At 39.1% G+C, this 13,809-nt stretch overlaps 2 protein-coding genes across 9 annotated transcripts in view; one reads left to right on the top strand and one right to left on the bottom strand.

Moving 5' to 3' along the window:
• The window catches only part of C10H7orf50 (chromosome 10 C7orf50 homolog), a 200,222-nt gene that overhangs the window by 86,273 nt on the left and 100,140 nt on the right, over window positions 1-13,809 (top strand). The gene's annotated exons all lie outside the window — the stretch shown is intronic.
• GPR146 (G protein-coupled receptor 146) overlaps window positions 19-13,809 on the bottom strand; it is a 64,973-nt gene continuing 51,182 nt past the window's right edge. For 2 of the 5 annotated variants that reach the window (XM_030579171.1, XM_030579168.1), the window contains 2 exons: window positions 5,003-5,106; window positions 19-2,012 (listed from right to left, as the gene is read on the bottom strand). In XM_030579171.1, coding sequence (XP_030435031.1) covers window positions 967-1,968 — 1,002 coding nt within the window. In that variant the 5' untranslated portion in view covers window positions 1,969-2,012; window positions 5,003-5,106 and the 3' untranslated portion in view covers window positions 19-966. Of the gene's footprint in view, window positions 2,013-5,002; window positions 5,256-12,901; window positions 13,560-13,809 lie in introns of those variants that run through there. The other 3 variants (XM_030579173.1, XM_030579169.1, XM_030579170.1) reach the window with 3 other exon arrangements.

The following is a 13,809-nucleotide window of genomic DNA, read 5'->3' as shown; positions in this document are numbered from 1 at the left end:
CCTTAAAAATGAAAAATGTTCATTAGAAACATATTTATTTGTTTAAAATAATTCACTCTAGTTACATGAACTTTTATGGACCATAACACTTAGCCAAACATTCTTCAACCATGTTCATTTTACTTTCACTCTAACTTCATGAACCATTGTATCCTTCGTTTTAATATGCAGAGCAAATGTCTCTTCATTCCCTTAAAATAGTTAATAAATATTTCTGAATCATTGAAATGTTTTTATGATACACAGAGAGCAATGAAGACTTAAATGTATGTTTGTTAATTGTTACATCTAGGAAAATTTGATTTGTCAAAGATATTAAAATGTAGCTAAGTCTGCATAAGAATATCCTTTCTTAGAATTGCATTTTAGGGTCTTCTTCCCTTCTTTGGGGAAGGGAGAAGAAGCAAATTAATTAAATACTAAAGTAAGTCATAATTAACACTTCACTATTAAAACTTATATAGTTGAACAGTCTGATCTTTAACAGAGATAATCTTCATTGAAAAGATGCTGTCTTCACCACCACCAAGAATATCTCTACTTTTAAAATTAAAACAATTGTCTTCCTTTATATGGAGAGTAAAATACTACTTTTTCCTGTATAAGATAACAAAGTGCTGTGTATTCAATCAAGGCTTCATTTAACCCCTAAGTGATTTCTTCAGACAAGATTATTAGAACTGTGAAGACAAAGCTTTTGCTTTTTAACTGACTCAGTGCATTGAAAATACTGGAAAACACAGGTATTATAACATGTAGACAGACGCTTAAGAGATTTTTTGCACCCATTTTTACTACCTGTAGGTTTAAACTGTAAATCATTTAGTTATAATGGAAGCTCTTTTCAAGCCTCCTTGCTAGGTGCTCCCATATAAATGATCTTTAAGAATCAACAAAATATTGTCACATACTGAGTACAGTATACAAAGTACTGCAGTAATAGAGCACCATGAGATTCTTTCATACCTACGTCATAACTTGCTGTACTACTGTGCGTTCATGAGAACATCCTTGATTTCCACAGTGTATTCTTTTAAGCAGCCGTCGTAACTTGTGGGGAAAATTTTTGTTAATATATCGGTAGAGTAGAGGCATTACAAAACTACTTGAGAAAGCCAACAATTTTGATAAACCCTTCATAAAACGTAATATTCGGATGTAATTCTCATCTGTAAGTTTTCCTTGCACATTAATAAATGTGTTTACCAAAAGAGTTACATAGTAGGGTGTCCATAGTGTAAACTGTGTACAGACTGTAGCAATCAAAAGCCTGTGCACTGAAGGATCTAATCTTCCAGTGTCTTGGTCCAGTGGTGTAGCCTCATGACGTATTCGCAAAATTAACACAAATGCATACAGTACAGCAAGAGCTGGTACGACATACCCGATAAAAACCATAATGGCATCTGCTGCTTCTTTGTTTTGCATCTTGGAACATTCAATTATTTTAGTGGATACATGATTGCAGACGTAGAATAAGAGAGATGAAAAACTTGTAAGCATGGCTCCTCCCCAGATGAACCCACAGACGTGTTTTGTGTTGTACACGCTTGACATATAAGTTCTTGGTAAAGCACGTTCAATGTAGTAGTCCAGGCTGAGCAATGTAGTAGAGTACATGATAACTAAAGATGAAACATTGAATAAAATGAGTAATGTAATATAAACTTCATTGTTAATATTCCAGATGACCCATTTTGTATTGGCAGGTCCTAGAAGGTACATTGGTGCCATTGCACTGATGATGAGGCCAGCAATTGCAATATTGACAAAGTAAACATCCGGCATTGTCATAGTTGCTTTGTTACAGAGATTAACTAGGACAAGCAGGGCATTGTAACAAAGGCCAACTGGAAAACAGATGATGAGGTAGAGTAGGGAAAAGATGAAAAGAACCAAATGGAAGTCATGGCAGAGATGCTGGTTCTCGCTGTTCTTGGTACCATTGAAAGCTTCACAGTGCCACATAGTGATCTTAACTTTTCTATCTTCTCTTCTGGTTACCAGCTTTTCTGAAGGGAGAGAAATAGCAAAAGTAAATAAATTGTTCATGTTTTAAATTCTAAATAAAATAGAATCCAAGCATGAAGAAAACATCTCAGACACCATGCATGATCATTTTATGTGCTATAAATGGCTAAAATGCCTGGGCTTTTCTTAGTCTAGAAGAACATTGTTTATGGCCCAAAATTATGTTTGAAGAATTTTAGTACATGTGCTGAATTCTTAATAATAATACAATGAAATAATGACTAGTTTGTTATAGGGCACGCAACAGAAGCTAACACACAAGCTATACCTCTCAGAAATAAGCTCCAACAGATATATAGTACAATGCATTTGACTACTATTATGCAGCACCCTTAATAAACAAACACAGTACAGAGGGAACCAGAAATAAGCTGGACAAAAATGGAAGGATTTAAGATGAATTTTAAAAAGTAGAAGTGACATAGAGAATGGACTGTAGAATTCTGTATGATGGAGTCAGCATAAATAAGAGAGTGATTCCCCCATCAGAAAATGGTAAGAAGGGAACCGCCATGAGGCCAAGATAAATCAGAATGGGAGGTGGGAACAGGTGGCTATTAGGCCAGTGGTAAGGTGTCCCACAACTAGAAAGACATCTCTGAGATGCATGTTTCAAGTCTCTACTTTTCCTAACTCAGAGAGAATATACATAGAAGATCCTTATTATTTCCAGCATAAAGAAAATACTGAAGTCAGCACTTCAAATAAAATCAAGAAAAGTGTACATTGACACTAAATACACGTTGTAATGTTATGAGAGCCGGGTATCAGGACAGTCTCATTTCATTCCAGAACGGTAAGAATTATTCACCCTTCCTCTTCCTGAATTGCTTGAACTCTTTAAAAGGAACCCTGATCTTTAAACTCTTTAAAAACTCCGTACACAAGAGTTTGTCCAGCTACTCCATACTTAATAAACATAAGAATAACTTTTCTACTAAAACCAGTTTTAGTCTAAAACAAACTGAAATGGAAGCTCTGAGTTGCGAAAGTATGGAAATAATCTCCCTCAAACATTGTAAAACTGAAAATATCTATGGCTGTGGTGTCAGCACTGGTATTTCCACAGTACTATATTGTACCATCAGTTTATAAGCAGAACTTCCCATTGAAGTAAATGGGGAGGTCTGTTTAAAGATTGCTGACATCTGTCCCCCTCGGGGGTGATCTTATATGTCAAACGCACAGAGGAATAGTTACTCAGCATTAGCTTAAATTCTTTGTTTTTAATGTATTAGGGAGAGAGTGTGAGCACACATAAGCACACATTCTAAAAAGAAATAAAAGGGAGACAAGATTAATCAAATGTGTAGTAAAGATTTCACAATTGAAATGAATGTCACTAGACAGCATGTTTAACTGAATGAACTGCCTTGGATTGAATTACACAATATGAGTTTTGTAAACACAATGGGGCCACATTTGGCTCTCAGCTTCACAGGTGTAATTCAATTGAAGTGTCAAAGGAGTTGCACAGAATTTGACTCTGAGTCTGTAAAGTTTAATCCCCATACCTATTGCTGCTGGTTAGTGGGTGTGTTTGTATTTCCAATTACCTGTATCCATCACGCTCCTGCAGCAAGAATCAATCCAAAAATAAAATCTTTTGAATTGGGAAAATGAATCTCTTAACTCGCTTTTTAAGAACGGACTTCTCTCAGAAAAACATTTTTTTCCCCAGCTGAAGAACAAAGTAAACGTTTAATAATTGTTTAATCCTAGTTTTCCTTCATCATTGTTTTAAAGTAGTCTTATTTTCCTAGCTGATTGTATATTTTCCTTTAGTGTGTTCATAAGCTACAGCATTACAGTGGTACACAGTATCTTAGTTTTATTTAAGTTGTCTCTTAAAGCTTGATATTATCCTTGAAAATCTAAAGCAGTCTAGTTTCTTGTACATGAAGTGTACACTATTTTAAATATGTTGAAAATATTGCTAGTGACAGCAACCACAAGTCAACTCATTATGTTTTCAGTGAGTAGGTTCAACTAATTTTGCAGACTGAGAGCTAGACACTGCAAATGGATCCACCCGAGTCTACCCCCAGACCCATGTGGAGCCCCACTGACTGCAGTGGAGCTATGTATAGACGCGGGTTTTCCCAGGGAAATCCATTTTGTAGTACCTAACCCTAAGTGGCTAATAGTCATTACCCCAGACTAAATTACATCAGACACAAAATACTTCCCTTTCTCTTGTCTCATAGTGAAAAGAATGCCGTTTTTATCTGTGCATTAAATGTTTGGTTCTGCAGATGTTTAAAGATTAACACAATTATGTTTATATCATTTAAACTAAGTTAAATTTAATGCCATACTTATATCATAGGAACTGTAGGCAATTTTTTTTTGGTCCAGTAATTTTCTTGTGAAATTACAGAACTCTCATTAGAAATGAACATAAGTGAAGTGATTCTAAACTCCATAACAAACATACTTTCTGGGGAAATATATAGTTAAAAGGTGTCTAAAATACTAGAGAAACTGCTTTTTTGAAACAAAAGCACTTGATTTTTAAGCGTGTTTATTATTCACATGAGAAACTAGTGTACTTACTGGATATACAACTATATAATGTCCAATCCTCCATTCCTTATTCAGCCGAACCTCCTGATCATTTCAAAAGGAGTTTTGCCTGAGTAAAGACTGTAGGATTGGGTCTTTAGGATGCTTGAAATTGAGTTGTCTCACTTGATAAATCTGAAGCAGTTATTGTTCAGTTTTAGATCAAGTTTCATGCATAAATAAATGCTGTAGTCCCCCCCTACATAGTATTTTGACTGTCTTCCCCAAATGCCCTCCTCTTCAGCTTCCCTTTTTAACACTAGTATTCTATTTAAATTTATTACCCAATTCTGATTTTATAAATCAACTCCTTGCCCACTACTCCTAAATTCCTGCTTGTCTTTCACTTTCTCGTGGCCCCAACTTTATTTCATTAGCTTTTTTGTAAGTCCTTTTAAATTCTTACCTTCAGTTCATGTTGCACACTCCTTTGTACTTCAAGGTCCAAACACAGTTGGTAAGTAACATTTCAGAGAAAGGAAGTAGACTGAAAAGGGCTGTCTTGTTTCTCTGTGAAAACATTGTGATCTCCTATCAGCAGAACACATATAGCATGGTATTTTCTCTGCGTGTGTGTGCTGCACTTGTTTTTCCTCTAGTAAATTACTCACAAAGTTTCTGCTTCACTTGGCAAGCTACTGTGGCTCCTCCCTTTCTCTGTTTACAGCCATTTTAAAGAAATGCTCAAAGGGGAGTGCTCAAAGGGGAGTGGACTGTTGGATTAAACTGCTAAATGTTAGAGTTTCAGGTTTGCTACTAAAGCATATAGGATCCTGGAGCACTCCGGTTTGTTTGGTGTTCAGACAGTTGCATTTGCGTTTTTTCTCCCCTACTTCTTTTTCATTAAATGGAAGATTTAACTTGCTTTGCAGCAATTGTTCAAGGATGTATGCAGTGTTTGACTTTGGAAACTATAATTGAGAAATTCAGTTTAAGGTTTTATTTTTGTAGGAGATGCATCTTAGATAGTAGAGCATATCTAAATACAGATTACAAGATACTGACGTGTCCCTACTGCTTACATAAGAACTAGTATGTATTATGAGTTGTTAAAAACAAATTCAGAAAATTTACTTTGTGTAGAGATTGAAAATATAAAAGGCGTTGTAGTGAATTGTTAATGTGTATTCGTGAATATATAACTGCATGTTGCAATGGGTTTTGTGCAGGCATTTATATTCTAATTTAAAAAATCAGAAAATGGAAAAATTAATGTTCTCTAGGCACTTTTAATTCACTTCCCAGGTGTGTGTACACAGACAAGATGGGTAAGGTAAAATTTTGTTGGTTCCCCTTCTGTTGTTAAGAAAAACAAGCTTGTGTATGGATGGACAGACAGACACAGATTTTCCTTAAAACTGAGCATTTCTGAGAGCTTGAACTATGCTGGCTGAACTCTGGTTTGGCAATTTATTTTGTACTTTTCATTTTTACTCTAGCTGTTCTTATGTTTGTATAGAAGCCGTTCAGAGTATAAAAATAGTTTTCCCAGATGAAGCAAAATAGAAGGATTTATTAGGAAAAAAAAAAAAGCTATTACCTGATTTTCAAAGTACGTTTTAATTGACAGTATCAACCAAAAGCAAAATATTGCTTTACTTTTTGCCTTCACTTACTGTATAGCTGTGCTGCAGATGCTTTAGTTTCCCTCATTGTTATTAGGGATTTATTCATCTGTATAGATCCTCTCTAAGCTAGATAGATAAACAGGGTTTCACAGTGATATTTTAAATTTTGATTATTTTTCATTGACTTAAAAAAAATAAAGCTTCCTCCATGAGACACTGGAATTTTTGCTATGTAAACTCAGCAAACCTTTTGTCTAGAAAATAATCTTTTGCTTAAACTATAGATTTATCATATATGTGTGAAATAGCTAAGTAAACCAGGCTGTATGAGCTTTGATAACTCATATTTACAAGTTAAAAATATTGACTGTCAATCACATATAACCAGTAAATTAATCATGTGTACTTTTAGATCTAGGACTCTTGCACATTACTACCTGATCCTGCATTGTTTGGAGGTCTCTAAACTCCTATTGGCGTTATAGGGATAGGAAAGAACAATACTGTATAATGGGAGTGAAGGTGCACAGCACCTTACTGGGCTGTATAGAATTTCTTCAGATCAGGCTTGAGATAACTGGAAAAGAATTGTCAGAAGTGTTGCAATGATACTGTAACCCTAGCTTGATAGTTAATCAAGTGTTTTTGTATAGTACTTCGAGAAGTTAAGTGCTAAGTATTATTGATTGTAATTATGGTGCTTTCCCCCAGAATTACCAGTCACTCGTCCAGTGGCTCCCAAACATTTCTTACTGCAACCCTCTTTGAGCTGAAGAGGGTGATGGGGTTGACTGCTGTCCCGAGGGGTGGAAGTCCCAGGGGAGGGAGTTGCAGAGCAAGCATGTCCCACGCTCGCCCCTCAGTGGCCACTCACTCAAATTTGGTGTAGCCAACTCCTCTCGGGGTGGCTGGGGTGAAACCTGAGCAGCACTGCAACTCCTGTGCACCAAGGGCCAGAGAGGGAGCCGAGCTCAGCCAGTCAGACAGGACAGGAGCTGCCTCAACTGGAACAGCATTTTGTTAGTCAAAGCGGGACAGTCTCCTGATCTTCCTGGCACCCTTTCATGACCTCTGCTGGGGGCATGACCCACAGCTGGAAAACGGTGCACTAGTCACTTTTACTTTTGAAAATAAAAGTTTTACTCCTAAAGGAGAGAAGACAGTGATTACCTTGGGTGCCACTATCGCAAGGCTGATAACCAGGAATCTCTTCAATATTTATTTTATGCTCATACCATAGGGATTAACAGAATAATGGATGGATGTATAAGAAGGAACGGCTTAAAACTATATGGAAATATCTATATTCAGTAAAACATCTTGTAACAGTAAGGGCAATGAGGCCCTAGAACAGGGGTGGGCAAACTTTTTGGCCCGAGGGCCACACTGGGGTTGCAAAACTGTGCCTCCCCAGCCTGGTTGCCACCCCCTATTTGCCCCCTCCCACTTCACACCCCCTGACTGCCCCCCTCAGTACCCTCGACCCATCCAACCCCCCCCACTCCTTGTCCCTAACCGCCCCCTCCCGGGACCCCCACCCCTAACCACCCCCTGGAATTCCACTCCCTTCCAACCCCCCTGCTCCCAGTCCCTTGACTGCCCCTAACCCCTTTCCACACCCCCGTCCCCTGACAGACCTCCAGGACTCCCATGCTTATCCAACCCCCCCCCCCAACCTCTTCCCTATCCAACTGCCCCTGTCCCCTAACTGAGCCCCCCGGGACTCCCCTTTATCCAACCCCCCAGCCCCAGTCCCCTTACTGTCCGCTCAGAGCAGCATGTCTGGCAGCCGCGCCACCCGGCTGGAGCTAGACACACTGCCACTCTCCTCGGCAGGAGCACGCAACCTCGCCGCCCTGAATGCTGCCTGCGTAGCAGTGTGGCTGCTGGGGAGTAAGAAGAGCAGGGGAGAGGCCAGGGACTAGCCTCCCTGGTCGGGAGCTCAAGGGCCAGGCAGGACAGTCCTGCGGGCCAGATGTGGCCCACAGGCCATAGTTTGCCCACTTCTGCCCTAGAAGCACAGATAAAATGCCTTTAGCATTAGTGCAGAGGAAAATGCTGCTTGATGCAGGGTGTTGGGCTCTTCCAACCCTGTCATTTATGATTATATGGTGCAGCTGATGACCAGTTTGACTGGTGAGGTACTTGTAATTGTTTGTATGATATAAGACTGGGGGTGTAAGGTAGTGAATTGAGTGCAGTATGAGCAAAGCAAAGAACAAGTGACTCATTCACAAAATACTGTTGAATCTAACAATAGGTTTCAAAAATACAAGCGAAAACGCCAGAGTTGGCCACAAGGTGGAACAGACTAATTTCTCCACAGCTCTTGCAATCATAACTTATTTAGGCCCAATCTTTTGAAATGCTGAGCGCCTTCAATTCACTGGTAAGATCTCATTTGGAATAATGCGTACAATTTTGGTCAGCCATGTTCAAGAGAGACACAATTAAATTGGAACAGGTGCAGAGAAGAGCTGGTAGGATGATTAGGGGAAGAGGATGGCCTATCCTACGAGAGGAGACAGGAAGATCTTGGTTTGTTTAATCTAGCAAAATTAAGGCTGAGTGGGAATGTGATTGCTCTCTATAAATACATTGGGGGAGAGGGGGAGATGGGAAATACCATGGGAGAGTAAAGAGCAGTTTAAGCTAAAGGACAATGTTGGCACAAGGACAAATGGATATAAACTGTCCATGAAGAGATTCCGTCTGGAATTAGAAGATGGTTTCTAACCATCAGAGGCGTATGATTCTGGAACAGTCTCCAAATAGGAGTTGTGGAGGCAAGCAACTTCACTAATTTAAAGAGAGAGCTGGACAAATTTATGAGTGTAATTGTATGACGGAGTTGCTTGTGATGGTAGGGGGCAGGACTCAGTAGGCCAGGGGCTCACTTCCAGTTTGTTTTATGTTCCTAAATGCTCATGATTCAAGGTTACAGCCAGCCACCTGCAGGGGTCAGGAAGAGATTCCCACTTCCCCCACTAAGCATGCATGTTTGTTTTTAAATCTTCCTCTGAAGCATCAGGGTTGGCCACTGCTGGAGATGGGACATTTTTCAGGATGGACCAGGGGTCTGAGGTAGCAGCAAGCATTCTTTTTGGCTGGTTCTTGCTCACATGCTCAGTGTCTGATAGCCAAATGTGTAATCGGGAAAGAATTTTCTGCTAGGTCAGTTTAGCAGTTACCTTGGTTTAGGGGTGGTTTTTTTTATCTTCCTTTGCAGCATGAGGGTGTGTGTCACTTGCCAGGATTATCTGGATATATCTCACTTAATCATTTCCCAGCCATTATGGGGTCCTCAGATACTGGTACACCTCAGCCTATACTACGAAAGGAGACTGGAAGAGCTTGGTTTGTTTAATATAGCAAAATTAAGACTGCGAGGTGATGTGATTGCTCTCTATAAATACATTGGGGGGGAGATGGGAAATACCATGGGAGGGTGAAGAGCTGTTTAAGCTGTTGCAGAGACTAGTCTAGTCGCCTGTGAGCTGTAATACATTGGTCTAAAATCTGTTGTTTCGTGTGTGGGTGCTCGGGTGTATGTGATATACAGAAGGTCAAACCAGGTGATCTGGTGGTCCCCTTCTGGCTGTAAACTATGAGACCGACTCCATGATACTTATGTAACACTGCAACATGTCTGACTCCAAAAGGAAAAGTATCTCAGAGTTTGTTTTATTCAGAAATGAATACCCATCAGAGCAGTGGTTCCCAAACTTTTGTACTGGTGACCCCTTTCACATAGCAAGCCCCTTGTTACAACTCCCTTTATAAATTAAAAACACTTTATCTATTTACCACCACTATAAATGCTGGAGGTGAAGCGGGGTTTGGGGTGGAGGCTGGCAGATTATGACCCTGTGAGAGGTCCCGACCCCCAATTTGAGAACCCCTGTGTCAGAGGGTATATTCCCTTTCTTCTTTCTCTCTTGTATTCTCTATTTGGTCTGCTTCTCTTTCCTCCCCCCCCCCTTTTAAAATAAAATATGAGAACATTCAGATAAGCTCAATAAAATGGAAGATTGCTTACAGGGGGGAAGACAAAAGGATTGATTAGTTTGGAAACCACAATAACAATTGCCAAAGGGCATGTTGCCGACTAAACTGCATTATCTCTGGGACTAACTGACAATGTGGTAGCAAACAGTAATCTGGAAAATCTTGAGAACTAAGCAGGGCTGGCAATTTCCCAGGAAAAACTAGTTTAGGATATGGTGCTGGTAGATATCACCTTAAACTGGGAAAGGGAAAAATGATTGCATCGGTGCCCAGCAAGTTCTGCAAGCATAGAATGAATCTGTTCAGACTTTGGATACATCCATTCAAAACTGAGGAACAGGCTCAGTCTGTCCTCTATGTCAAAGGTGGTCTTCTGCTACAGAATACTGCATGGCCAAATGGACCTGAACTGGTGGTCTACAACCCTGCATGCCTCTGATTGCTTAGTACTTCAAGCCTACAACTCTGCATTATTGTCATTTACACATAATCAGATGTTTTTGACTTTTATTCATATAATATTGAAAACTGAAATAAGAGTCATGACAGTTATAACTTCATTGAGAAAACATCATACCAAAATGTATGCAGACATTCCGATATTCAGTATTATAATTACATATATAACTATGACATCCATTGCAGTTTAACTTTTTATTTTACAATCCTAAATTAATCTAGGAATCTACTGCCTTATGTAACCACAATTTGAATATGTAACTAAAACTTAGTGTGGTGTTCATTAATGAAACAGTTTTTAAAATAGAAAATGCCTTAAACTGTGACTAATTCGTTTTTCCCAAGGCAGTAAAAGCTATGATTTTACCTGGTAAAAACACCATATCATGCCATCCCTAAAACTAAGCCAAGCCCTAGGCCAAATGCACATTTGGGGAGTTCCTGCCACCTGTGGAGCCCCCAATTTTATTGACCATTGAAGACCAAACCCCTCTGGTTTTTAAATGATATCAGAATAGAACGCCTAAACTGTAGGGGCTCCCATATCTCACTAAGCTTAAGCCAAGGTTCCACAATTCCTTTACCTAGCTCTGAGTCAATAAAGATCCAATATTTAATGCATAAAAACAGAGAAGACAACATGATTGAAAGGATACCATTCTGATCTCTTTCTGACTGCTGAGATCAAATCTTTGGCAGCCCACTCAACTTAAGGGTGCATATAGGAAAGTAGATTTCTGTTAATGAGTTTTACTCAAATAGCCTAGGCTAGGAAAAAAAGTGAGATCCTTACTTAAGAGCTTCTTCCTAAAGGAAGGCACTGCAACCTCTGCTCCTTTCTTTCCAGAACCGTGAGGGGGAAGTTATGTATTTTGGAACTGAAGGACACAAGTCTGTGTATTTTTGTTTCTTATATTTTTCCTTTCAGCAAAGAAACCCATGAGAGGAGAGCAGGGACAGGAAAAAGCCATTAGGTAAAGCTGGTGAGATTCCCACATAGCATGCCTTCAGGAGGAGATGGGAGGGCTGTTTAAATTGTCTGGGGATGAGACATCCCAACATTATGGATTCTGGGGAGTTGTGGAGAAAGATCCTAAATCCATGGTGATAGAAGCCATCCAGTAGGAACATCTGCTCTCCAAATGACTTTGCTGGCCATTTATTTATTTACTTACATACTATTTGTCAATATGGGTCCTGTAGGGGTTATGCTACCATTGGCAGCATCCCTTTGCAGCTGCTCAGTAGCAGCTGCTGCAGAGCTGACTCTGTATGAATTAACTCCATCAAACACCATTATGTTTTATTAACTTGGCCATTGGCTAAGTAGGAGATGGTGTCAAGGAGTTCCCCACCCAGGTAATGTGGGGTGGGAAGGAGGCGGAGAGAATATGGAGGCCCCAGGCTGGGGCAGGGAGGAGACATGTTGGGAGGTCACGTGTCCTACACCCCCAGTATGGTGGGGCACCAGTCATGTACCTTTCTGATTTGGATTTAACACTAAAACTCAATGGAGCCTAATGGTCCCTTCTGACCTTAAAGTCTATGTGGGGAGGTGACTGCCCCTCCTCTTCCATTCAAAATGTCTGAGAGGTGTCCCCCTCCCCCCAGTCTCCCCTACAAAAAGAGTACACTCCGGACTTGAATACCTCATATGCAACATGTCATTTTTGAGACATAATTTTTTGCAGCAAAACTGGAGATCCTTGGGGTTTATTTTTGTACAAATCTAAAGAAATAACACCAGTAATACAGGTTAAACAAAACCGGTGTTCGTTAAAGTAAGCAATCTCTGCACAGTGAATACAGATACCCATCCAACAAGTCTGAACTTACTTAGTATGTGGAAATGGAAAAATATTTTTTTTTCATTCACAAAGGTTTATTGGATTTTATTTTCAAAACTGTCTTAAGGAAAAAAAAAGTATTGTAACGTATTTGTCACTTCTGTAGTACTTAACGGTATTTCCACACTGTATAGTCCAATATAATTTATATCTTAAAGAGTAATAATGACTAGAAGCAGTGTAGAGCAAGAAAACTAAAACTTCACATGATGACGACTTACGCAATAGCCTTTCCCAGAATAGGAACATTTGGAACACAAGAAGTGACCATTTAAATGTCAACATTGTTGATTACTTCACTCTTGATCATTTAACTTGACTATCCAGTCATTGCCATTATACTTCCATCCCAATCCACCTGCCATGCCTTTTTGGGTGCTGCTTTTTCCCCAGACAAACATTTTCTCCAATGCAGTTACTCACCGTCAGTCCAAAATTCTGCAGTACGTTGAAAACTAAGAAGTTGAGGCAGCATAAAATGAATGTACTTTACTATCCAGGTGAATAACAGAAAGGTTGCTGTATATCTTGTAGTGTTCATTTTTATATTTGGGTCAGTAAAAATTTTTAAATTTAAATGAACCCACTGCAGAATTTCCTGTATGCTGCACCAGTATGTCACAAACTGTTTGCCATGGAGCACTCCATATCTTCAACCTTAAAATACATGCACATGAAATTCAAAGCTGAACATAAATCAAAGTTTCTTTTAATACGAAATACAGTGAACCTATGGACCTAACAAAGAAGCAGAGAAAGATAAGCAACTTAGAAAAGAATTAACTCTATAATGATGTGTTTAGCAATAACTTCAACAGATTTAGGCCTGTTGATGAATTTGGCTTATTATATGTAATGGAAATATTTAGTCAAACAATTTACTCTGACTTCTTGAAAATGATGTACCATTTGGGTCATTACGTATTAAAAACCAGAATCTTATTCTATGTATCAGTCATTGGGACCATTTGTTATCTGATGGACATTTAAACTAACACAGTTTCATCTTGTCTTGCAAACTCTTGCAGACCACAGAATGCCAGTGCATAAGAGTAGTTGTGATTGCTTTTAAGAGAAAATATTTTACCTTTTATGAAGCCAAAGCCAAAATAAGAATGGGAATGGGTACATCAAGATCACAAAATGCAAAGAAATACTAAGATACTATTTGTGAAAGCATAGAAAGTTACAAGACATTTCAGGATTAAAGCCCTGAAATGTTTTCATTTCATCTGTAAAAGGAAGCTGATGAGTGCTGTCCATGTAAAATATACCATTCACACCTTTTTTAATGGGGCAGCACAAGTGGCCAAATTTCAGAATCTCCGTCA

The sequence above is a fragment of the Gopherus evgoodei genome, chromosome 10 (assembly GCF_007399415.2).
Source record: "Gopherus evgoodei ecotype Sinaloan lineage chromosome 10, rGopEvg1_v1.p, whole genome shotgun sequence".
NCBI lineage: Eukaryota > Metazoa > Chordata > Testudines > Testudinidae > Gopherus > Gopherus evgoodei.
Note: the sequence above shows the minus strand (reverse complement) of the source record. Positions and strands in the feature narration are given on the sequence as shown.